Source organism: Pelobates fuscus, chromosome 11, assembly GCF_036172605.1.
Source record: "Pelobates fuscus isolate aPelFus1 chromosome 11, aPelFus1.pri, whole genome shotgun sequence".
Classification (NCBI taxonomy): Eukaryota; Metazoa; Chordata; class Amphibia; order Anura; family Pelobatidae; genus Pelobates; species Pelobates fuscus.
The window spans coordinates 105585510-105609385 of record NC_086327.1 but is presented as its reverse complement, the minus strand read 5'-3'; the positions used below and the strand labels follow the sequence as shown (position 1 = coordinate 105609385).

The following is a 23876-nucleotide window of genomic DNA, read 5'->3' as shown; positions in this document are numbered from 1 at the left end:
ATCCTGAACGCTGCTGTATAATCTTACAAAGGGCTATTGAATGCTATCAGTTATATCTGTCTGACTCAGGTGTCGGGTATCTGAGAAGTGTTTATAATCTCTGCTTTTTGTTGTGTTTCTTCCAGCATTTAATCTTACAGCCGTTTTAGGTAAACTAAGGGAAAGGATGACTACCTTGCAGGTGTAGGCATGTCATATTTCACTAAGTAAATGTTTTAGAAAACCTGTGTCCTGAAACATTCTAAGCAAACACAGCACGCTGCCCCCAAATAAACGCTGACATAAAACCGTGTAGAATGGGTTGCTTATCGAAAGCCTTTCCACTGCATTCTATTCTATACGACAGAACTGACAACCCCTTTATACAGGACACAAAGGGGTTTGAATAGATCTGTACTCAAACAGAGAAACCTTATTAATCTCTACATTGTGTCCTAATTTAAGAAACATGCATTATTGTGCGTATTTTCCAGCCTGCAGTTTTTTTTTGGTAAAAGAATACTATATGCATTAAACAACCTTAGCTTAATTAAGCAGTTTTGGTTTATATATCATCCCCCCGCAGGCTCATTGTTCAATTCTCTGCCATTTAGGCGTTAAATAATTTTTGTTTGTTTATTCAGTCCTAGCCACACCTTCCCTGCATGTGACTCCCACAACCTGCATGGAAAAAAAGATTTTGTTTTCAATCTGATGTTAACTTGCTTTAGACTTTATCTCCTGATCTGTAACTTAAACACAAGAGTCTCCAGCAGTGTCTAGAAAGCTATTAACAGAGCAGGAGACAAGAAATTGTAGATTAAACAGACTGTGCTATAAAGGAACCTAAAATATATTCTTTTCAGGAAGTGTTTAGGAAGGCTGTGCAAGTCACATGCAGGGAGGTGTGACTAGGGCAGCATAAACAAAGGGATTTAACTCCTAATTGGCAGAGAATTGAGCAGTAAGCCTGCAGGGGCATGGTCTATACACCAAAATGGCTTCATTGAACTAAAATTGTTTTGGTGCTTATTGTATCCCTTTAATCTTTTTGGAACACACATTATATATATATATATATATATATATATATATATATATATATATATATATATAATTTATGTATGTCTGTGTGTGCAGTTTCTTGAGTTTTTGTGATATCAAGAGATTGAGGGGCAGTGAGCAAACAATATATGGAACAATCCTGCAACACCTTTGCTTCCATGTCTGTTTTGCCCAGTGTGGTATTCACTTAAAAAAAAAAAAAAAAAAAAAAAAAGCATTTTTTAAATAAACTTAAAATCAAGAAGTTATGTACAACGCACAAATTAAATAGAAAATACATTGTAAAACCCAAGGCACTTAATACATAGGACCGTGACCTAATTTGATGAGATTTGCTCCCGAGCAGACTCTTTAAAGGGACACTATAGTCACCAGAACAACTACAGCTTATTTAATTTGTTCTGGTGAGTAGAATTATTACCTTCAGGCTTTTTGCCATAAACACTGCTTGTTTCAGAGAAAATGCAGTGTTTACATTACAGTCTAGTGATAACTTCACTGGCCACTCGGATAACCTTCCTGGGTCATGGCTGCCTAAAATGCATCCAAACATTCAGTGTCTCCACCCTCTGCATGCAGGCACTGAACTTTCCTCATAGAGATTCATTGATTCAATTCATCTCTATGAGCAGATGCTGATTGGTCAGGGCTGTGTTTGAATTGTGCTGGCTCTGCCCCTGATCTGCCTCTTTGTCAGTCTCAGCCAATCCTATGGGGAAGCATTGTGATTGGATCAGGCTACCACTTCTGCTGATGAAACCGGGACAAAGCCAGCAGCTTCAGGCTTGAATACAAGTAAGATGTTATAAGATTTAGGGAGGCATGAGGGGACCAGGGGGGCTAGGTGGTGGTTTTAACCCTATAAGGTCAGGAATTGTGTTCCTGTCCCTATAGTGCTCCTTTAGCTAAAGACATCTCCACACTTTATCAATTACTGCACAATACAGACATAGCTTCACCCAAGGGAGGGGGGTGGGGGGAGCGGTCGTTTTCATGCTGCACATATTTTGGTATTGTCTGCTTTATTGAACTATTTTGGGGGCAGGCGTATAATGTGGTGACTCAGGTTGAGGATGAAGAACTAGGTTTCCACCCTGCGGAAATGTTATTGTCCTACACTAAGCTTCCCATTTCTAAATCTAAAAAAGACGTTCTCCAAGCACTTGTGACTGGCAGCGAGAACACTGGTGCCTGCTTTCTGGCCCTCATCCCCCTCATTCACTAATTGGCTCGACAGGGTGGAGGGAATTAGGATAATGGATGAACAGCAAGTTTACAGATCAGGACAGAAAAATACTAAGTAATATGGAGAGCAAAGCTGTCCTATATGTCTCGACATGAGAGATCAGTCTCTTCTCCCACCACCTCAATGCAAGACCACCCTCGGACTCTGTCTGGGGGATTCAGGAGGGATTCCCAGGTGGCACCCTCTATCCAGTTTTTGATTTCCCAGTCCCACCTTCCCCATCACTGCCATCTTCTTCACACTAGACCTCCTCCTAATATCTATCTATCTCATTCATATTTCACCCTTCCCTTTATATGTCTACACACTGATTATCTACAGTCAGCCTACGGTCAGCTCAGAGTTAGACCACACAAGTTGAACATGGGAAATTATAACAATCATACAATGCTACCTTAATGCCTTGGTTTGACATGAATATGCAAAGCAAATGATTTGACAACTATGCTGTACAGGAAAATAATTATGACCCCAAATGTGGCTACATATCAAAGCCTGTACTAACTATGCTTTTGTTTCCTCTTTTCACTGTAAAATGTGAACCTAAAAAGGAAAATAAAGATTAAAAAAAAAAAAGAAAAATAAATAGAAAAGACACATATTTATAGTGTTTTAAAATAACAACCAAAGAGACAGAAGTTAAAATTAAATTGACCCCATGGCATAGTGCAGCAGTACGAAGTGTGGTATAAATGGGATCTACAAAGTATATTACAATACAAATATTACACCGAATCATGAACTTTGTGTGTGTAATCTGTAATCGTGACCCCGGGCTGGGGGAGAGTGTATAACCTTTTGAGTCTATACTAAGCTCATGTTGGTTTTGGGATCCTCCAGGTTATAATGGCTACATGCCTATCGTTGTTTCTATTAGACCTCCTGTGTTGTGTACTAGAGGTGTGAAATTAATTTAGTATACCCTGTGATGATTCCCATTTTATCAGGTCATTTTTACTGCATCCAATAGTTTTAGCTTCATAGTGTGTTTTGGAATATAACTACTGTAGATAATGTATGACATAAGGTACAATGGGAAGAATACATGCCCTAGCCCAGGGGTAGGCAACCTTTTAGCAGCACTGTGCCGATATCGGATTGTGATGTCCCGTAGCGTGCCGATCCTATTTTTAAAATTGAGGTGTGTATGCTGCTGTATTCTGCTTGTTATTTTTACTGTAATTGCTTTGTATCTGTATTTGTGCGTATATGAGCTTTTATATTGTATATGTTCATTAGTAGTTTATGGTATCGTGTATGATACATATGAATGTGGGCTGTGTATGAGGGCTGCTTGTGGAATTGTGTGTGGATGGATATGTCACATTGTGTGTTTGGTAGTGTGTGGGGGCTGTTTGGGGTATTGCACATGAGAGGCTGCATGTGGGGTTGTGTGCATGTATGTATATTGTTAGTGGTGTTGCGATTGTGTGTTGTGTGTGTGTGTGTGTGTGTGGGGGGGCTGTTCATATTATTTGTATGAGGGGAGGGTTATTCTACATTTCTGTGTATATCTACCAGTGTGGGTGGGTTGCCTGGGTTCCAGTGGGGACCAGGCCGGCCAGGTACAGGTCAAGGACAGGAGCTGCGATAGCTGACGTGGGCTGCTCTACTACAGTGTGGATTCCCATTTACAAGTGCTGGGAGGAAGTGATCTGAGATCACTTCCTCTATGTGCTGCAATGCATAAATTGAGGATTGTCCTTCACCACCTCTTCATATTAGCAGATATCTGAAGTTTTACTGGGACTCCTGATAGGCCAGAGTGCGTTTGGCTCTAGCAGCCTTGAGTGCCGTGCAAAGACACCTTGAGTGCCGTGCATGGCCCTAGTGCCGTAGGTTGCCTACCCCTGTCCTAAAGTCTACAGAGACTCAGCAGAAGACAATGTTTTCTGTCGCCTCTGTCTACTGTATCTATCTATAACAGGGGTTGGCAACCTACGGCACTAGTGCCATGCACGGCACTCAAGGCTTCAGATATTTGCTAATACAAAGAGGTGGTGAAGGACAATCCTCAATTTATGCATTGCAGCACGTAGAGGAAGTGATCTCAGAGCACTTCATTCCAGCACTTGTGGATGGGAATCCACACAGTATTAGAGCAGCTCGCAGTTGTTGTTGCAGCTCCTGTCCTTGACCTGTACCTGGCTGGCCTGGTCCCCATTGGAACCTAGGGAAGCCACCCACACTGCTAGATATACACAGAAATGCAGAATAACCCTCCCCTCATACAAATAATATGGACAGCCCACACACAAACATACACACAATCTGCACAAACGCAACACCACTAACAATCCACATACATGCACGCAGCCTCTCACATGCAATACCCCAAACAGCCCCTACACACTACCAAACACACAATGGGACATATCCATCCACACATACAATTCCACAAGCAGCCCTCATACACAGCCCACATTCATATGTATCCTACACAATACCATAAACTACTCATGACCATATACAATATAATAGCTCATATACGCACAAATACAACAATACAAAGCAATTACAGTAAAAAATAACACAAGCAGAATACGGCAGCATACACACCTCAATTTAAAAAAAAAAAAAAAATAGGACCGGCACGCTACGGGACATCACAATATTCTATCGGCACAGTGCTGCTAAAAGGTTGCCTACCCCTGCTTTAGGAACTTAAAAAAAAATAAAAAAAATTACTTCCAGTTAATTTGTGTAAAAACTTGTCATCTGTATAATATGTCCGATAGCATTAAACCCTAATATTTCTAGCATTGAAGAATAATTTCTATGAATAAGTTCTTGTAAAGCTCAAACTGCATGTGTGGTTTGATGATCTTTTCATGCTTTCCCCCCCATCCTCTGCCCACGCTTGTTTATGTTTTAAGATTTTAACTGATGCTTGTTATGAAAACAGAATCTGATGATCCCTTGCTTGTGTGTATTCAACTCTCCCACTTACTAAGAAACAAAAGCAGCTGCCAAATTTTGCCAGTAAAAGGCAAAACAAAAGGAAAAAAGCATCATGAGCCCTCTAGTGGCTAGTGCTTTAGTGCATTATTGAGAATGTTAAAGGGACACTATAGTCACCAGAACAACTACAGCTTAATGTAGTTGTTCTGGTGAGTATAATCATTGCCTTCAGGCATTTTCATGCAAACACTGCCTTTTCAGAGAAAAGTCCGTGTTTACATTGCCCCTAGGGACACCTCCAAGTGGCCATTCCTTAGATGGCCACTGGAGAGGCTTCCTGGCTCAGTGCTGCACAATAGACAGCCCTGCCGTTCATCGTCTCCACACTCTGCATAGGGACACTGAATTTTTCTCATAAAGATGATTTAATTCAATGCATCTGTATGAGGAGGTGCTGATTGGCCAAAACGGCGTTTGGCCCCGGCCCTTGCCGATTTTAGGCATGGGAAAGCATTGGATTGGGTAAAAATCTGCAATTCTGATGTCACCAAGGGGGCGAGGCGAGTGCCAGCAGACCCGCGCGGTGCTGGAAATAAAGGGAGTTTTTCACGCTTTTAAGGGGGAGGAAGGTGACAAGCCACCTAAATAGTGGGTTTTGCACTATAGGGTCAGAAATACATGTTTGTGTTCCTGACCCTATAGTGTTCCTTTTAAGTCCAGTAGATAAATTGTTTTGTATAATTTTTAGTCTTGAATCAGATGTCAGATTGTTTTCATCATAGCAACATTCTTAAATATTGCCCACATTTTATGGGTCAAGAGTTTGTCTGTTTTTGGTAATCTATACAATGTTATTTGACGTGACTACAGTGGGTTACAGTCATTTATTAAATGGAATAGAAAAAGGAATATCTTTGGCCCTGAGGCTCATACATCACTTTCTGAACTACATGATATTAACTCCGAGTTAGCTGAATCTTAATAATGATTCTCTCTTGTACGTATTGTTTTGTACAGTAAAATATACTGATTACATTGTATTTTTCCTTAATTCCTGAAGTTATGATTTAGAGTTGGTAAAAGTAAAATGTAAAATCTGCATAATCTATTTTAAAACCTCTTGTCACTTCCTTGAACATGGCACGGAAAGTAACGTTCTTCTGTCTTAATTGTTACTATCGCCGGAATGGGAAAAGGAGAGATAAGGCTATTTTGTTCTTCTAAACATTTGTTGAGGAAACAGGAAAATCGCAATCTGTATGTCAGCAAGTTCTTCATCCTCTTGAATGATCACTATGTTATGTTTGTGTTTACATTAGTTTTTTTACGCTTCTGCTCGCATCTGTGTACATTGCCTATATAAATCCATGTGGCTGTGCTTGTCACCAAATTTTTGCGTGTGTGCGTATGAATGTTTGTTTACATACTTTGGGTAATATTCAGAATATTTACACTAGCTAGTGCTCTGTGGCTTCTATACTAAGTAACAATTTAACCAGTTGTAGACCACTCTGCTGCCAAATCTTTGTAAAAGACGGTGTTTTTAATACGCAGTCCCCAATAAACCATATGCCTTTCTCAAGGTGTATAAATGATGTGAGCCAGTTTTAAGTTGCTGCTGTATTATCTTATATCTTACGCAATATCACCCACAGCTACTAATCATCAGCTCAGCACAAAGAGTTGGCCTCCAATTCAAGGTCGTTTTAAGGTTATGTGGCAATCTTCAAACTTAACGTCACCTATATGTTGATTACCCATATCCTTTACTGATCCTCTTTCGTGGTTAACACATTTAGCAACAGGCATTATAGATTGAAGACTTCCTGCAACCAGAAACCCATTTGTGTGTAGAAAACGGGGTGACCGATACCTCATCAGACCTCGCTAATTATTTACCCATGTATCCAGTTATTGAGCTGCTTCCACTTGGTTTTGTATATGTGTGCATTGGCCATTGATACAATCATTTTGTGATTGACAACCCTGCGACAAATTCCATTTTTGTGTGGCTCATGATGTACATTGTTAAGCCTGGGTCCCAGAGTTGCTGACCTAATTCTATATTTGTTTTGTGGTTGTACATTTGTAGGTTTCAGCAATCATCTGGTGAAGTGTTGGTGAACCCTGACTGTTTTTCTTTGTCAACGCAATATATTTGTGTGTCATCATTTTTTAAGATATTTCCCTTTGACAAATGAAATGATAGGAATTCTTGTAACTATTGCACCTACAGTTTCAGCCCCAACTTCGGAATTCTGTAACTTAGATCATTTTGCTTTCAAAACAAACTGATCAGTAAGTACTGATTGTAAAATGTCTTTTATTGGCAAGATGCTTCTAACTGGTGGTCCGTCTAATAGAACTCACTTTTGTAGATACATTTGCAATTGTGATTTACTTACTTCAATGTTCCTTTAATTTGTCGCTTATGTTAATATACCCAGTCTCTGTATACAGTGTGACTGTATTGCCTTTATTATCTCTACAGATGATAATGTAGCACAGTAACACTGAGACTCCTTACTGTTAAATAATTAAATTTAAGTGCATGTGGATCTTGGATTTGATAATATGCCAGTCCCTGCAGAAGGGGTCTTTTCCTCCTGTGTTGTAGCAGTAAGGCTAAAATCTCTACGTTCCATTCTTTCCATTTGCTGATTGAGATTTTGTAATCACAACAAAAACAGGGACTGCTGCCTTTGTGGAGATCAGCAGGTTAGGGCAGTGGTTTTGGGTATAATGCAATGTCACGGATTGCTGAGCTGCAGAGACCTTCTAGAATTCACATCAGCAAAAGTTTGTTTGGAAGCTTTTTATATGGTTTACACCAGACATAAGCAACTCACAGGGTTTTAGCTGTTTGTCTGTAACATATCATCCCCCATCCTTTGTGATGAAAGGTTCAGGACAAAAGAGGCAGATAGTGGATAACATTAGCTTAAAGGAACACTGTAGTCACCAGAACAACTACAGCTTAATGTAGTTATTCTGGTGAGTATAATAGCTCCCTTCAGGCATTTTTCATGCAAACGTTTACATTGCCCCTAGGGACACCTCCAAGTGGGTACTCCTCAGATGGCAATTAGAGGGGTTTCCTGGCTCAGGGCTGCACAGTAAGCAGCCCTGCCGTTCAGCGTCCCCATTCTCTGAATGCATCTCTATGAGGAGGTCCTGATTGGCCAAAACAACATTTGACCCCGCCCTGTGCCGATTTTAGCGAATCCAATGCTTTTCCTATAGGAAAGCATTGGATTGGTTAAAAATCGGCCATTTTGATGTCACAAAGGGGGCGGAACCATCACGGTGTACCCACGCGGCGCTGGAAATAAAGTGAGTTTTAAACTTTTATAGGAGGGCTAAGGGGGAGGGGGAACCACTTAAATGGTGGGTTTAGCACTATAGGGTCTGGAATACATGTTTGTGTTCCTAACCCTATAGTGTTCCTTTAATTTGAAAACCAAGCCGTTATTTAAGGATACCAGGTTAAAGCTTTGGCTACTTGGCACATTGCCCTGGTATACCTTTATTTAAGATTGTTTTTTGTACTGCCTTTAGAGGGGCTCGTGAGCGCCTTGTCTGAATACATGTAATTCCAAATCTCTAGTACACAGACTACAGTCCAGGGCAGGTTTTATACCCAACGTTGTGTTTGCCCAAAGGTGGATTAATCAGAATGCTGACATCCCTAGTTAATATTTGATTACGCAATATGTGCATATGGCAGGGTTTTCGACAAAACCTTTACTGTAGTTTACCCAGAAGACTGGTAATTCTTATTGTATGTTCCAGACTGGTTTGTAATCATAACAAGTGCCATCTGAAAACCAGACATACAAAGGCTCTAATTCTGGAGGGTGTCTTCTAACGAGGAATCCTCCTGACTGGCGTTCTTCACCCCCCCTTTATTTTATTTTTTCTAGAGATCATTTTAATAATTTATTTATGCATTCTTTATAAATTAATCTAACTGTTCCCAATACATCCCGTTCCTCTGTATTTGAAGAGTACAGAAGGATTAAATATAATATTGTTAGTTTGAAAAGAAAAAAAAAAGATATACAGACATAAGAGCTTGTTAAAATAAATGTGCACCTTTCCCCTTATTTCTCTCTTATGTCTTTCTCTTTCCTTTCTTGTCTCTTTTCCTCCTTGTCTTTTTTTTTCTTTCCCTCATCTCCCCTTCTAGTCTTTCTCTTTTCTCTCCCCATTTCTATCTCTCCTTTTCTCTCTCCTTGTCTGTTTTACCCCCACTTGATTCTTCTTCTTTTCCTCTCACCTTGTCGCTTTCTCTTTCTCTCCCACCTGTCTTTCTCTTTTCCTCCCCTCTTGTCTCTTTTCCTCCCCCTTGTCTCTTTCACCCCCCCGTGTCTGTTTTTATTTGCCCTACTGTCTTTCTAATTCACTGTTGTCTCTTTCTATTTCCCCCTTTGTCGTTCTCTTTTCTCACGCTAATTTCTTTTTTACAGTCTTCCCTCTCATCCCACTCCATCCCCAGGGGGGAAAAGGATCTGTATTTGATACAGACCATGTGCTCATCAAGAAAATATTAAGCTTTAACATGACACCCTATCTTTCTGTCCTAAACCGTGGTTTGATCAAGACAGCAATGAAATAGTTTTCTGAGTAATCTTTCTCCGTGTCATTTTGCTTTATTTCCTGCTGGGGGAAGAATGTAAAAATATTGGACACATTTCATTTAGACTTACTACTGTGTAAACATACAGTTTTTTTGGTATCCTTATACTGGAGAACATTTCTTTCTTTAATTTGGGAAGAAGAGCTTGCAACGTTGGCCAATATCACTGATTTAATGAGCAGAATGTTGGGAGACGAACATTGCTTTTATATGGGTTTGACTATTCAGACCTGTTTTTGGCAGCACTTTGATTATACATCAAACTGCAGCCATTTAAGTGACTGATGTGATTGACAGTGGATAAACATGATTTTCTGTATTATATTCATATTGTTTATTTTTTTATGTATTATATTTTTTATGTATACTATTGTATGGACTTTTTTTTTTATAAATATTAATGTGCATTGTAGCTGAAGAAATATTTGTCAATTAAAACTGTCATTTTTTTTATGTATAATATATATATAACTTGTATTATTTTGTAGTGGAACTATACAAAATAACCGTTTTTAGTGCATCTCCTAGTTTTCTGTTACTAAGTTAGGGTAGCCATCTTCAGCATTCTTTGTTCGGAAGCAACACTTATATGCCAATACCATGCACAATTAGAAGACATGAAACCTTTTTAGGTGCATTTTTGCCCTCTGACTGGTGACATGTGACGACATCAAATTTGCTGATTTTTAGCCAATCCAATGCTTTCCATTGGATTGGCTAAAATCGACAAGGGGCATGGCCAAATGCCGTTTTGGCCAATCAGCATCTCCTCATAGAGCTGTAGTTGTTCTGGTGACTATGTAGTCCCTTTTAATGATGATTAATAACATACAGCAAGGGTAAAACACAATATGCACTGGGAAAAAAAAAGGATTTACATGTAATCTTTGATTTAAATAGTTAAGAATTGTGAAAGTTTTCCTTTAATTAGCTCCCCTCCCCCATTTTCAAATTATTTTTATGTTATACTGCTTTTTAGAGTAATTTGAAATGAAAGTCTTCCCTTGTTGCGTTGCTTGAAATGTCCATATTCCTCTTTTTGGATATTAACCTGTTCTTTCCTTTTCTTTTTTTTTTTTCCCCTCTCTCACAGGGCAACTATAGATGACGTGGAAACAGATGTTGTGGAAATTGAAGCCAAGCTTGACAAGGTAAGGAGCACACAATAGTACAACTAACCACCTCAAGGTCAAGCTTGTTAAATGTGACCTGACATTCCCCAAAAATCTTAAAAAGAAGTCTGCGCACTCAGAATAAAAGTTTTCAATATTTGAAAGTTACATCAAAACTCACATTTCAAACAGAAATTATGTTGGTGTAGTTTTCAGCACTCACCACAAGTACACCAGTATCTGTGGGCCATAACGTGTTCAGACACATGTGCTCTACTTGCTTACTTATAAATGACCGTAGTCCTTAACATTTACTTAATGATATTTTATTACACTCTATAGTGTCGCAGGACTCCCGAGGGACCAGTGTGTAGAATGTCGGCTTGTTTAATCTAAGGAGCTTAAGTGTACATAAAACACTTCACATCTATATGGCATGCTTCAAGAGCCATTTTTATTACTGTTTCCCTTATATTGGGATATTGTAGAACCTGTTAATACTGTACTGGGGTACTCTTTAATATAACGCTGGTGGTTTTTCCACATTATGGTCATATAACGTGACCAAATCCACATATTGAATCCATACATTTCAGACTCACAGCATTCATTAAAAATAGTAATGAACTGTGTGACTGCCACGATGCTGTGCAGCGCCTCTAATGCCAGGACAGCACATGTACCAGCCTATCCGATATTAGTGGGAGTTACCCACCCAAGCAGGAGTGTCTGTTTGCAGACTTTCCATTCATTCCCTTTTCCGTTAGTGATATGCTGGTAGAGGAACTAGGGGTTAAAGTGAAAATAATTTTCTCTCCCCGGAGCCCTCTCATGGCATATCACTAATGAGAGATGGGGCAAGCCCTAACCTGAAGTCATGACATATACAGATACAGAATGCTGAAACCTGTATTAAGGAAGCAATAATGCCATCTTTGCATTTCTGACATAAACATTTGGTGTTAAGAGAAAATAATTGCCATTGTGGGATTACGGTAGGGTTGCCACCTTTCTTGGAGGAAAAAAAAATACCTTCCATGCTTATTTGCATAATTAATTATATATGCGTACAATCACCGGATGTTAGTGGCTTTACAGGTTGTGACATTGAAAAAAAAAAAAAAAAACATTTGAAAGGGGGAAATTCCTTAAATCACTTAAAAAAAATTAATTAAAAATCCTTTCATTGTGTACTGTGTCTGTCTGTGTAGCACTGTGGATGTGTATTGTGTGTGTGTGTGTGTGTGTGTGTGTGTGTGTGTATATGGTTTCTGAGTGTGTTTGTGTAGCAGCAGTATGTGTATAAGTGTGTGCAAGACTGTATACTGTGTTTGTGGCACTGCTACAGTGTGTGAATACGGTTTATGTGTGTGTGTGTTATTGTGTCCTTGTGTCATGCTATGTAAAACAGTGTGTTCTGTTTGAGTATGTATATACTGTGTCTGGGTGTGTGTATAGCCGTGTATCATTATGTGTATACTTTGTATGTGTATAGATGTGTATACATACTACGTCTGAGTATGTGTCAATGCTTATATACTGTGAATGTATGTGTATAGCAGTGTGTCAGTGTGTGTATACTATTTCTGAGTGTGTTTGTGTATCAGCAATGTGTGTAAACCTGTATACTGTGTTTGTGGCATTACATCAGCGTGTGTAATATTGTGTCCTTGTGCTATACTATGTATACCAATATGTTATCGTGTGTATATACTGGGAGTGAATGTGTGTCATTGTGAGTATTCTGTGTCTGAGTGTGTGGGGTGTAATTAAGTGTAAACGGCCTTCTATAATAGAGATGGGGATTCTGGCTCCATTTCTGTAGCCATTCTCCCAAACTCCAGTTAAAGAAAATGATCGGCATTTGCATTACTGGCATTTTTTCATTACCAGCCAGACAGCCTTAAATACAGTCTGTCCATGTAAAATACTGGCCAGGTGGCAACTCTAGGGTCCTGAGACGATATATAAAAAAAAACATAACAGCTTTGCTATCATGAATCATCTCACTTTTTGGCCCCCCAAATCTTGCTCAACTACAACTCTCGTGATTCTCTGGCCCTCTATTGTATTCATAGAATTGCAGGTCATCAAAATCTGAAATCCCCGTTCTAGATAATACATTTGAGGTAAATGTTTTAAAATATCTGTGAACGATATGAAACCTGTGTATTGCGGGAGTCTGTGTGTCTGATCAATTATTTTCATGGGATTCCAATTGAGTTGATACATTATTTCCCCTGTGTCTTTACGCTAGAGGAGCATCATGGGAAATATAGCTGACAAGCATCCATAGTGCCAACATTAGCCATCACATCCCTAGCACCTGTATATTAACCACCTCCAAACATGTGATGGCCGCTTAGCGTTACAGGGCACAAAACATAGATTCAGTGACGCTATGCGCATGTCTTCAGCAACGACGGGGTTAACTTTGCAAAGGCAGTTGGGACTAAACATCTGCACCCAGCAAGCTGGAAACATTCCTGAGAAGTTTCCAGAGCACGGAAGACTTTTTTTTGTGCTGAGGGAGCATTCCCTGGCTCAGAGTCTTTGTGCATCCTCACAGCTTCACTGTATACAAGTATCCCAGCTAGCCTGCTGCTGTGCTCTCTCTGTCTGGACTCCAGATGACTGGGAAGTAACTTCCCATGTCTGCACACAAGGCACCCACGTTTACTGGCTCTGACGTGTACGAAAATCGAATTAAACAAGAAATGCTGTAGGGCAGGCTGTGAATTTCTAAATCCGATTATTAAATAGTTTCAATAAGGAAGAAATAGGAACACATTTCCCAAAGCTACTGGATAATGCTCAGACCTATAAGTAAACTGGGACAATAGGGGGCAAATCCACGTTAAACAGAAATTGAATGACCCTCGCACAGATACTGTGGGATTTATTCATTAAGCAGTTAATTTTTGAGAACTGAAATGGAACTGCAAATTTTTGACAAGATTTTAGTTTTTTTTTTTCTTCTCTATACTAATATTTTGGCCCAACATTTCCAAATCCATTGCCCCTTATCCTAAAAGCTTAGTTTATAAACTTTACCCCTGTTTGCCCTCGGCACATATACTGCACCTAAACCACACGCACAAAGCGTTCTTTAGGCATCAATTGCACTGCTCACAAACACACAAAGATGTATATTGTATGGTTTCCATATCTCTGATCTAAATGGCTGAAATGTGACAATTCCTTGTTCCGTCACCCTGTTAAGAGTTAAATTATCTATATACTTGACACTGATTTGCCCAACAAATCATATGAATGAACATAAAACTATCATTTAAAGATTTATTTATTTTTATTTTTAAAGAAAGATTAGGCTGTGCTAAAAATGAGGAAGTGACTTTTACTTGATTTGTCACTTCTCTGGAATTTACATAACTGAAAATCACCTATAACCTGTGTTAAAGGTTTACTTAAACCACCATGACCACTCCTACTTTTAGAAGTGATCATGTTGGTAGGAACCTCTATATGCAGTGTTTCTGCTTGAAATGCTGCACATACAAATTAATCTACACTTATGTGTTGGGACAGCCCCTGTACACGTGGCATAGACAGCCTGGAACTCTGTAGCGGAGAGCCGATCTTTCACAGCTATTCTCCACTAGAGATCCCAGGGAGGCTCAGGAACAAGGGGATGATAAGTCCACAGGCAAGGTTTCTAGCAGGTAGAGTAATACAGCACTATCCCCATCGCAATCCCAATAACTGGACGACACACAGTTTCAGGAGTAGAACTGACAAGCTTTATTCCACAGTGCCTTATAAAGCCCTCTCCCATGCAAGGGAGGAGGTTCTATCACTTAAGACATTATCCAATCTGTGAACAGTAACCTCCCACACATCTCCTCCCCTCCTCTAGCATCATAATCCCCTTATCATGTACATAGTTTTACCCAAGTTTTGGATGTACCCTAAATACTTGGGGTACATCCACAAATCCAATATCTCCAGATAGCCCTAGTCTGGAGGAACAACATATTTTAAAATCAGCCCATTCGGATAAAGCGTTCGGGAGTTATGGGACTTTAAAGTATTGACCGACCGCAGGGGTAAAGTATCCGAAAACAGTTCCATGCATTTTGGCCCTGCGGTCGGTCACAAACAGGCGAATACAAACAGGTGAATTATTGCTGTTAAGTGGCCTGACGGGGATTCGGATGAATCCCCTAGTTCGTGGGGTTCTTTCTACCGAACGGCGGGCCGTTCGGTAGTTTCCCCACGAAGTATTGGGAGTCTGGAGGTCTCAGCGGTGGTTGCCTAGTCAAGTGTCCGATTTCGGTTCCAGACACTCGACGGCAAAACACCGCTGTTCGGCAGTTTAAGATGGCCGCCGCCACGTGTTCGTATCCCGAATGGCGGCCACCCAGAGGACAAAGACCACACTGCACGAATAGGTAATTACCAGTTTGCAACATTGTTGCAAACGGTAATTGAAGGCACACTTTATACAGGGTGGTCTGGTTGTTCGGTAGTTTCATTCCCTTGTTTCATTCGAATGATTCTACCGAACAACCAGAGGAATACAGTACTTTACACACATTCAACTGCCAATATAACCGGATACAATGATTTCTATGCATGTTCACACACATTAAACTAGCAATATGACCGAATACAATTATTCCCATACATGTTGTAGGACAGCCCGGTACCAATCCGCTACAAACTCTGTGCAAAAATTACATCTGTCGGCAGCGGTAATGAGCGCCTACCCTTGCTGGCAGTGCTAGGAGCACTCCTGAAAAGGGAAGCTTAAATATCTCTTATTCTTGCTCTCCGTCCCAGCCCTCCCTGCTTGTCTACATTCAGCAGTTTGTTGGTTTTCCAAATTTAATGTCCTACATTTGCCCACTGCCTATTCCCTCGCTCCCTCCCTGGCTCAGAGTACACGTGCTTTGAGTCTGGGAGAACAGTCCAATCAACTGCAACAGACAGGAGATGGAAACGAGTGAGTATGGAATTCAAGGTGTGTTTTTTTTTTTTCTTGTTTTTTTTTGGTGTTTTTAATATTGTCTTTTTCATAAAGAAAAAAAGGGTGAAGGAGGAGAGGGTAATAGTGCCCAATATCATGAAGTAAAATAACTATATATTGAAATAGGGCTTAACCAATTTTTTCATGAGTCTCCATTTTCTTTTACATTTTTATTAAAAATGTATACAAAATATACGGAAGATCATGTAATGTAGTATTTGAATGGCACCTATGTTCTATACATTTAATAAATATGGGTAGGTACAGGGTTTTTTTTTTTTTTTGGGTAGAAAATTGGCGAATCAGAAAGATTCTCCATGTCAGCAATGTTTTCGTTTCGGCTTTTTTTTATCAGAAATTTGAAATTCACTTTAAACTCATGGACATTTCACACTTCCATGAATGTACTTTTATCTCCTCGTTCTTGCTCTAATGCTCTTTTTTTGTTTGTTTCTTTTACGCAGTTGGTCAAACTATGCAGTGGGATGCTCGAAGCTGGCAAAACCTACCTTACAACTAACAAGCACTTTGTAAGCGGTATCCGAGATTTATCGCAGCAGTGTAAGAAAGATGAGATGATCTCGGTAAGTCTCTTATATTGCAATGGCCTTATATTCATTCACGACTGGGCTACTGCAATTTGAATAAATGGATACTAACTTGATTTACACTATTTGCATTATTGAGGGTGGAATGTAAGTACAGTAATCCTTTCACAAATCATGTTAATCCAGAAGACAAAATGAATTGGAAAAAATGTTTGAAAAGTTTCCAGTCCTATATTTTCCATTGGTTTATATTTAAAAAAAATACAGTGGCGTATATGGAAACATGTGGCTTACTGAACAATACTGGGATACCCAGTGTGTGCACAGCTCTAGAACCAGTTCTTGCTAGAACCAGTAATCTTATCTGATGTGATGGAGAGATTTCTTTTAGACTCTGCAACTGTTTTCACTCTGGATCAACATTCCGACTGTGTTCAAATGAATCATTGTAATTGTGTATCCAGCTCTATTTTGAACTGAATATATCTATAAAGCACAAGCCTTATTGCTGTACTTTTAATGGTTCTGTTTATCCTTTCTAGTTTCCATATAGACTGATTACTTTGTTATAATCACCGGGCTGATGTCTTTTTACTGAATTATTGATATTCTTTCCTATTTTTCTTTTTCTTTCAAATACACACTTGTATCTACAAAGCAAGGAAACCTAGTCGTTAACAAAACTAGTACAGCCTAAAAGACATGCTGCAACTCTTAGACGTTACACAAGTATAGCATATAAGACGTAATGTAACCAAACCTTGGAAAAAAAACAGTGTGTTCTCAGTTTTGGACCTATTAAGACATAATGTATTGGCTGAGGGTATAATCCAGGGGTATGCAACCTCCAGCATTATAGATGATATGGACTACATCCCCCATGATGCTCTTATCACCATAAAGCTGATAAAGCTGACGGTTGCTTATCCCTGGTATGATCTAACTCTCGGAGCCGATGAATGATGTCCAGATAAGGACAAACTTTATATTGCTAGAATGAAATGGGAACATCCACTTTAGTGATATCACAAACGATTAGAAGGATCGTGGATGCCCAGGGGGACACAGGTAACTGTTAAACTGTTCAAAAATGGTTTGGCTCCTTAAAGTGGGATGTCACCTGGGGACTCCAGACACCATAACCAGTACAATATACAGTATTTGTGTATATTATGGTGCTGAAAGCGCCACCTTAACCCCTTAAGGACCAAACTTCTGGAATAAAAGGGAAGCATGACATGTCACACATGTCATGTGTCCTTAACGGGTTAAAGTGTATATGTCATTGTCTGAAAATGATACTAGGGGATTCATGGCAATATATCCACTGCTGTCTGCTGAAGTTATGATGCTAAGATTGTCCTTTTAATTAGCAGGCATGTAGCCTCCTTCCAATACAGTTTCCTCTCTGGTGTGTAGTTTTCCAAAACACATTTCAATTTTTCTTTGGAGTTTGTTTAATTTGTATACTGCAGGTGGGACAGTAGTAAATCCAATTATTTTGACATTCCTCTGTGATGTATTTGTAAAACCAGGAGAAAGAGGCCAGGTGTAAGTTAGTGTTCATCGGATGGAGTGGGATTGTTCTGCATAGGTGCAGAATGTGCTTTAAGGTTGGACAGTGAATATCTAGTAAGCCGTCTGATTTCTCTTTGCAGGAATGTCTGGACAAATTTGGGGACAGCCTTCAGGAAATGGTGAACTACCACATGGTAAGAGCTATTGGGGGGGTGGGGGGGGGAAATGCTCTTGCTTCCTTCTGTACTTATATTGCTGTTCATTGTTTTCTGGAACACGTAGCCTTCTTAATTGTACTCTCTCATGCTTTCTCGAACGTGCTCCTTCATTCCCTATTGCTCTCTTTCTTTGTCTAAGTTACTGTCTCTTTCACTAGCTGTCTCATGCTTTCTTGCACTTTTTCTTTTTCTCTATAGACCTCTTCTAGTGTTTTTTTTTCTCTCTAGAGATTGAAGCACAGAGATCTCTCCAGTCAGTATATTTGTCTGCATTGTTCTTCAGTGCTGGGGAATTATCTTAATTTTATTGATTACACTCCTCCCTCACTCATTCTCTCTCTCTGTCTCTCTCTGTCTCATTAACAGCAGTGGAGTTAAATAGGCAAGTAATATTGTGTTCTGTGCTTATTTAAAACACTCATCTCATTTGCCTGTTGAGACTGGATTATTACAGGGATTTCGAGACACATCTGCTTAGCCCGGCCGGTTGTTGCATAATCACACAGTGACGGGGTTTCTAGTGACTGCCAGATGTTCTAGTACACAGCCCAAGAACAGAGAGACGCTCGCTTCCCGTGGCTTTTCAGTTATTTGCCTAAATCAGGCATCTTATAAACCCCTGGCCTGTCGAGAAACAAGTGACAAAATGAGGGGTACAAGTTGCTCACTTTATTTAGTCTATATGTGTCCAGAAGCAGGGTGCCTCATATTACCTGTACAGCACCAACATGTTCTGCAGCGCTTTATAATATGTAGGTAAAAAAACGTAAATAAGTAAGGGGGGGGAGGGGCGGAATACAATGAAAAAGGAGCCAGTGGACAACACGGACCTGCTCAAATAAGCTTGGATAAAAAAAAAAAAATCATATATTACCATTTGAAAATAATGAATATAGTTTGAGTGATGCTCCAATGACGCAATGTGTCATTGTAGTGACATTCGTCCTGGAGGTATTTTAAAAGCTACAGCTGCAATTAAAGGGAATTAATTTAGAAAGGGCTTGTATTACGGTTTGGCTGAAGTTAGGTTTAAGGGATATCTGTAATCAAGATACTGTGGACCTAAAGTCCTATTTGCAGTTAGGTGAAGCTTGGCTGATGGTGATGGCTGTCGCAATCCACAATATCTATGTTATTGGTAATTCTAAATGTGATACTCTTCTCTAGTCTAATAGTGGAAGTTCAGGGGGTCACGGAGCATGCTTAATTGTTCCACTTGCGTTAATGATGTGCGTCATTCTAAAGAACGCTGTAATGACTCTGAACTAAATTGATTGCCTCTACAATACAGCATCACTATACAGATTTTAAAAATCAACCAAAAGTAAACCCATACACATCCCAGAAAGAGTAGTATAAAATGCATAACATTGGCGTTTTTAGAAAGTCCCCACAGGAAGAAATTCTTTCTCTCTTTTCCCAATACTCTTGCCTTCCCACCCAGCGCATATTGATTGCTAGAGCTTCTTGCATTGGCTAAAAAAAAATTCTAGAGAGGCCCCACTGGTCAGCTATACTTACAATACTCAGAGATTGAATACTCCGGAGCGGCAGACAAGAATCCTCAGGGAATTAATGAGTCAAAAAGTCTCCAGAACAAACGTAGCCCTAGCCCTCCAACTATTCACAGGTATACATTTCCAGTAACCCAGATGCAAAGTGCGAGGGTGTATCAATTTTGGTCTGTATACACACACCTTGTGTGCTGACTGCCTCCCTGGCTAATAATCATGGCAGAAATGTATTCGTAAAAGACACAATAACTTCTGAGTTTGCCTATACTTTCCCTATACAGGGCAAGATTGATTTATCTCTTAATAGATATTCACTAAATAGATTGGAGAGCTTCTGGGAGGAGCTACTTATAATGGGGTGGGGCATAAATAATCCACTAGACCCAAAGGCTGATACATCCAGCAGTTACCCAGCACATTGTTTACATAGCTTCAGGCACACATTGTGGAGTGTGAGACAAGCTGACTGCTGACGGGTGACAAATCCAGATGGTAGGGACTTTACTTACTTCTCTAACCTACGCAATCATTACCCCAGAATTGATTTTGTTTTAATAGCACTGGAAGCCCTGACCCACCTAATCTCAGCTAAGATCGGACATTCAGCATGGTATGACCATGCTCCCATCATCTCCAGCATAGCATCCCCCACTGACAAGGCCAAGCAAAAGATGATGAAAGTTGAACGAGACAGTTATCCAAGATATAGAGAGAGAGGTACCACTTAACGAGGGAGAAACTCTCACGGTTATTCTCTGTGAACGACACAACAGACATGTCTCTTCTCACCAAGTGGGAGGCACAAAAATGCGTAGTCAGGGGACACTTTGTAAACACCTGCACTTTCCTTAAAAAAATAAATAAGTAAAAAACACGTCCAAAAATTAAAGCCAGATTTACTGTCACAAATAGCAACATTAGAAACATCCTATAAAGCAAGCTTATCTGAGGAAGTTTATAAAGAATTACTAAATGCTAGATATATTTTGAATACACACCTAACAAAGAAACCTGCCATAACTCTCCGCAAGTCAGCTTGCTTCTTTTCCGAGCATTCGGACAAATGTGGACAACTGACAACCGTTGGCGGAATGCTGCAAAAGAAGAGACATGTGTGCCATGTTCATCGTATTACTAAAAGTTCTGGGATTGACATATGTCGACCAGAGGGCCATATCTAATGATTTTCATACCTACTACATCGCCCTAGATAAGTTGCAAAATACCCAGTCAGCAACACGAATAGCTACTAGAACTGGAAAGATTAGACTGTACCTGGACAAATATGTCCCAAGATCCTTAAGTGCAGCCTCTGACCTGGAGGTAAAGAAGAAGAGCTCAAAGCAGCTTGTAAATTAACCCAAGCCAGTAAAGCCCCTGGACCAGATGGATTGCCGCTCTGTTATTACAAGGCCTTCGGCAGCATCCTCTTACAACACGTGCCGTGGCTTTAGTGCACTACTACAGGGAAATATTTTCCACAGGGACTCCCTTTCTGCCTAATGCAGACTTGAAACTATTTGCAAAAGTCCATCAGGTGGTTCCTCTCCTAGTCTGCTCAGATCATTTGGCCTTTGTCTCGGATAGGGTGGCGAGGGACAACATGACCAGATTGTTTGATGTGGCTGTTCGGAGTCTATCCATGTCAAAAAGGCGTTTGACCGAGTGGATTGGCAAATACATGATGGCTATAGCCTCGAAGATAAACAGATCACAGCCTAGAGCAAGTTTCATATTATTAAGGACTCCCTAATTTTCCTAACACACCATGGAATGGACATAACCAAATTATAACGTGATTGCCAATCATTTCTACTCCTACTATCTGATCTGACTTTCCTTTTTTGTACTTTGTGATAAAAAATACTTGATAAATATAGATTTTCCAAAAAATTTAATAAAATACATGCAGTCTTTTACTATAAATTTAAAAAATGCCTGTTTTCTTTAAACAGTTGCTACAATTTAGAGGTCACTGTGTCCCCCATGACACCCTTGTCTCTGCTGTTCAATGGGGATTCTCTCTGTCCCTCGTATGGCAAGATACTGCCTGCCAGGACTCAATCACACATGGTAGTAAAAATCCGAAAGCTTCATCCCACTACGTCAGAATTTTGAGAGAGAAGCTTAGGGATGGAAGGCAGCGGAAGGTCAGACAGCAAATCCTATCTCATTTCCTGATGTCTTAACGTAAAGGGTTTAACAGCAGACTGCAGGCAGAATGGAGGGAGGGACGCAGGACATGCTTTAGGAGGGCAGATTTACAGGAAACATTAGGATATGATTTGAGCACCTAGTGATCATCCTCAAATTTCCCCTTGGAACTGAGAGCATTTTACAGGAAAGGGACTTCCCCATCCCATCTTGTGAGGGAAATGATTTATGCATACTATGGAATAGGGGGATGGGAAGCTGCTTAGAGGGGAAAGTGATGGAAAACGTAGACAGACTCCCAGGCGTTGCTGTACTAAACCTCAATTCATCCAGGCAGACAAATAGCAGGGAAATGCAGTGTGTGAAGGAAGAAACCACGTCTTAGAATTTGTTAGCGAAGCTGCTTAAATGGAGACAGTGGGTTCAAGACCTCCAGAGTTACAGACTCGCACATTTCATGATAACCATTTACCTGGCGCTTAACACCGACATAACAGTAGGGATGGCGAGGTGTATGATTGACGCCGTCCATATCTTTTTCCTATGCGACTCCACCTATACGTTGTGGGTATATGACTGAGATCTGTATTCCCAATGACAAAGTAGCATACAGCTCTCTTTCCTGTTCTCTCCCTAGTGCAGTTTATTGCATACTGGGGACATTAGGTTAAAACATGATATCATACCATCAGCAGTGAACAGACACATGCATTGGGTTCAGCCATCTCTAATTTACTTTACTACATCATCAGGGACTGGAACACTGAGTCCGATTTTAACTTCCCCAATGCCTGAGGGAGGCAGCCGGTTGAATAGGACACAAGGGGGTAAAGGATATTATCAGTACTGCCAACGCCGGCATTACTCCACCATAACATTCCCTTAACTTTTGCTCACAGTCATACATTTATTGTGTGTTAATTATAAAAACAAATAAAGCTCTAAAGTCAGAACAGTGGTACCCTTTAAACAGTGGACCAGGGTAACTTGATAGAAGCATTGCTAGAAGATAAAATGATTGACACGGCATTTGTTTTTTTCAAATATCTTTAATCATCATTAAGTAACCTGCACCAACGAGGGACACTTGATTAAATAATAATATTTATTGGAAGCGTGATGACGGGAGACACGTAACTAGGACGTGCACGTGCCAGAAGATGATCGTGGGTTTGGCGGGAGAGTGAAGTGAGCGACGGGAGGGTGGAAAAACGAAGCGGTGAAAGTGGCAAGGAAGCAAGTGCTGGGAGGAGAGTACACGAGCAAACGAGCAGATCCGAAAATAAAATTGGAGAAATAGCAAGCTGCAACCTTGACAGTCACGATACACAAGACTGTATTGTGCGTGGCAAAAAAAGATATAAAGAAAATCAGCTTCATACCACTAAATAATGCGACAAGACAAGCTAAGTATAAGCTGAGCACAAATGATTGACATTCCTAATTGCCACGCTACCAATTCATTATACTCTTTATACTCTTATTAGGTATTTATTTTACCATATTATAATAAATACTCTATACTATATATTAAACATCATATAAATTGAACAGATATATGAATGGATACAACAGTTTGTTAAAAAACAAAAAAACAAAAAAAAAAAAACGGAAAAAGCTGCTCTGCTATAGAACTACTTATAAGATTATAAGATCATCAAGACTGCTAAAAGTCTGTATATGACTGAAAACAAAAATTCTGTTAAAACTGAGTAGACACATAAGTTCTAATACTCCTCCTATTAGATCTTTTTTTTTTATTAGAAAACTCATATTTTTGCATGGGGAATATATATTAAAGAATCTCAGCACAAGAATTAAAACCGACACTCCAAATAGTGGCAAAAAACTAAGAAAATATAAAATGGCCACAAAGAAAAAAACACAAGAACAAAAGATGTCAACTAAATCTGACAAATGAGAGAAAAGTCAAAAAAATGAAAAAAGGCTTTCAACTTTTTTTCCCCCCACAGTCAAGTCAAGAAATATCAG

At 39.8% G+C, this 23876-nt stretch overlaps 1 protein-coding gene across 1 annotated transcript in view; it reads left to right on the top strand.

Annotated features, from left to right (window-relative positions):
* Positions 1-23876, top strand: part of ACAP3 (ArfGAP with coiled-coil, ankyrin repeat and PH domains 3) — a 167164-nt gene that overhangs the window by 57800 nt on the left and 85488 nt on the right. Inside the window, exons 2-4 of the mRNA XM_063436445.1 lie at positions 10924-10981; positions 16397-16516; positions 18139-18192. Of these exons, the coding sequence (XP_063292515.1) occupies positions 10924-10981; positions 16397-16516; positions 18139-18192 (232 nt within the window). The remainder of the gene's footprint in view (positions 1-10923; positions 10982-16396; positions 16517-18138; positions 18193-23876) is intronic.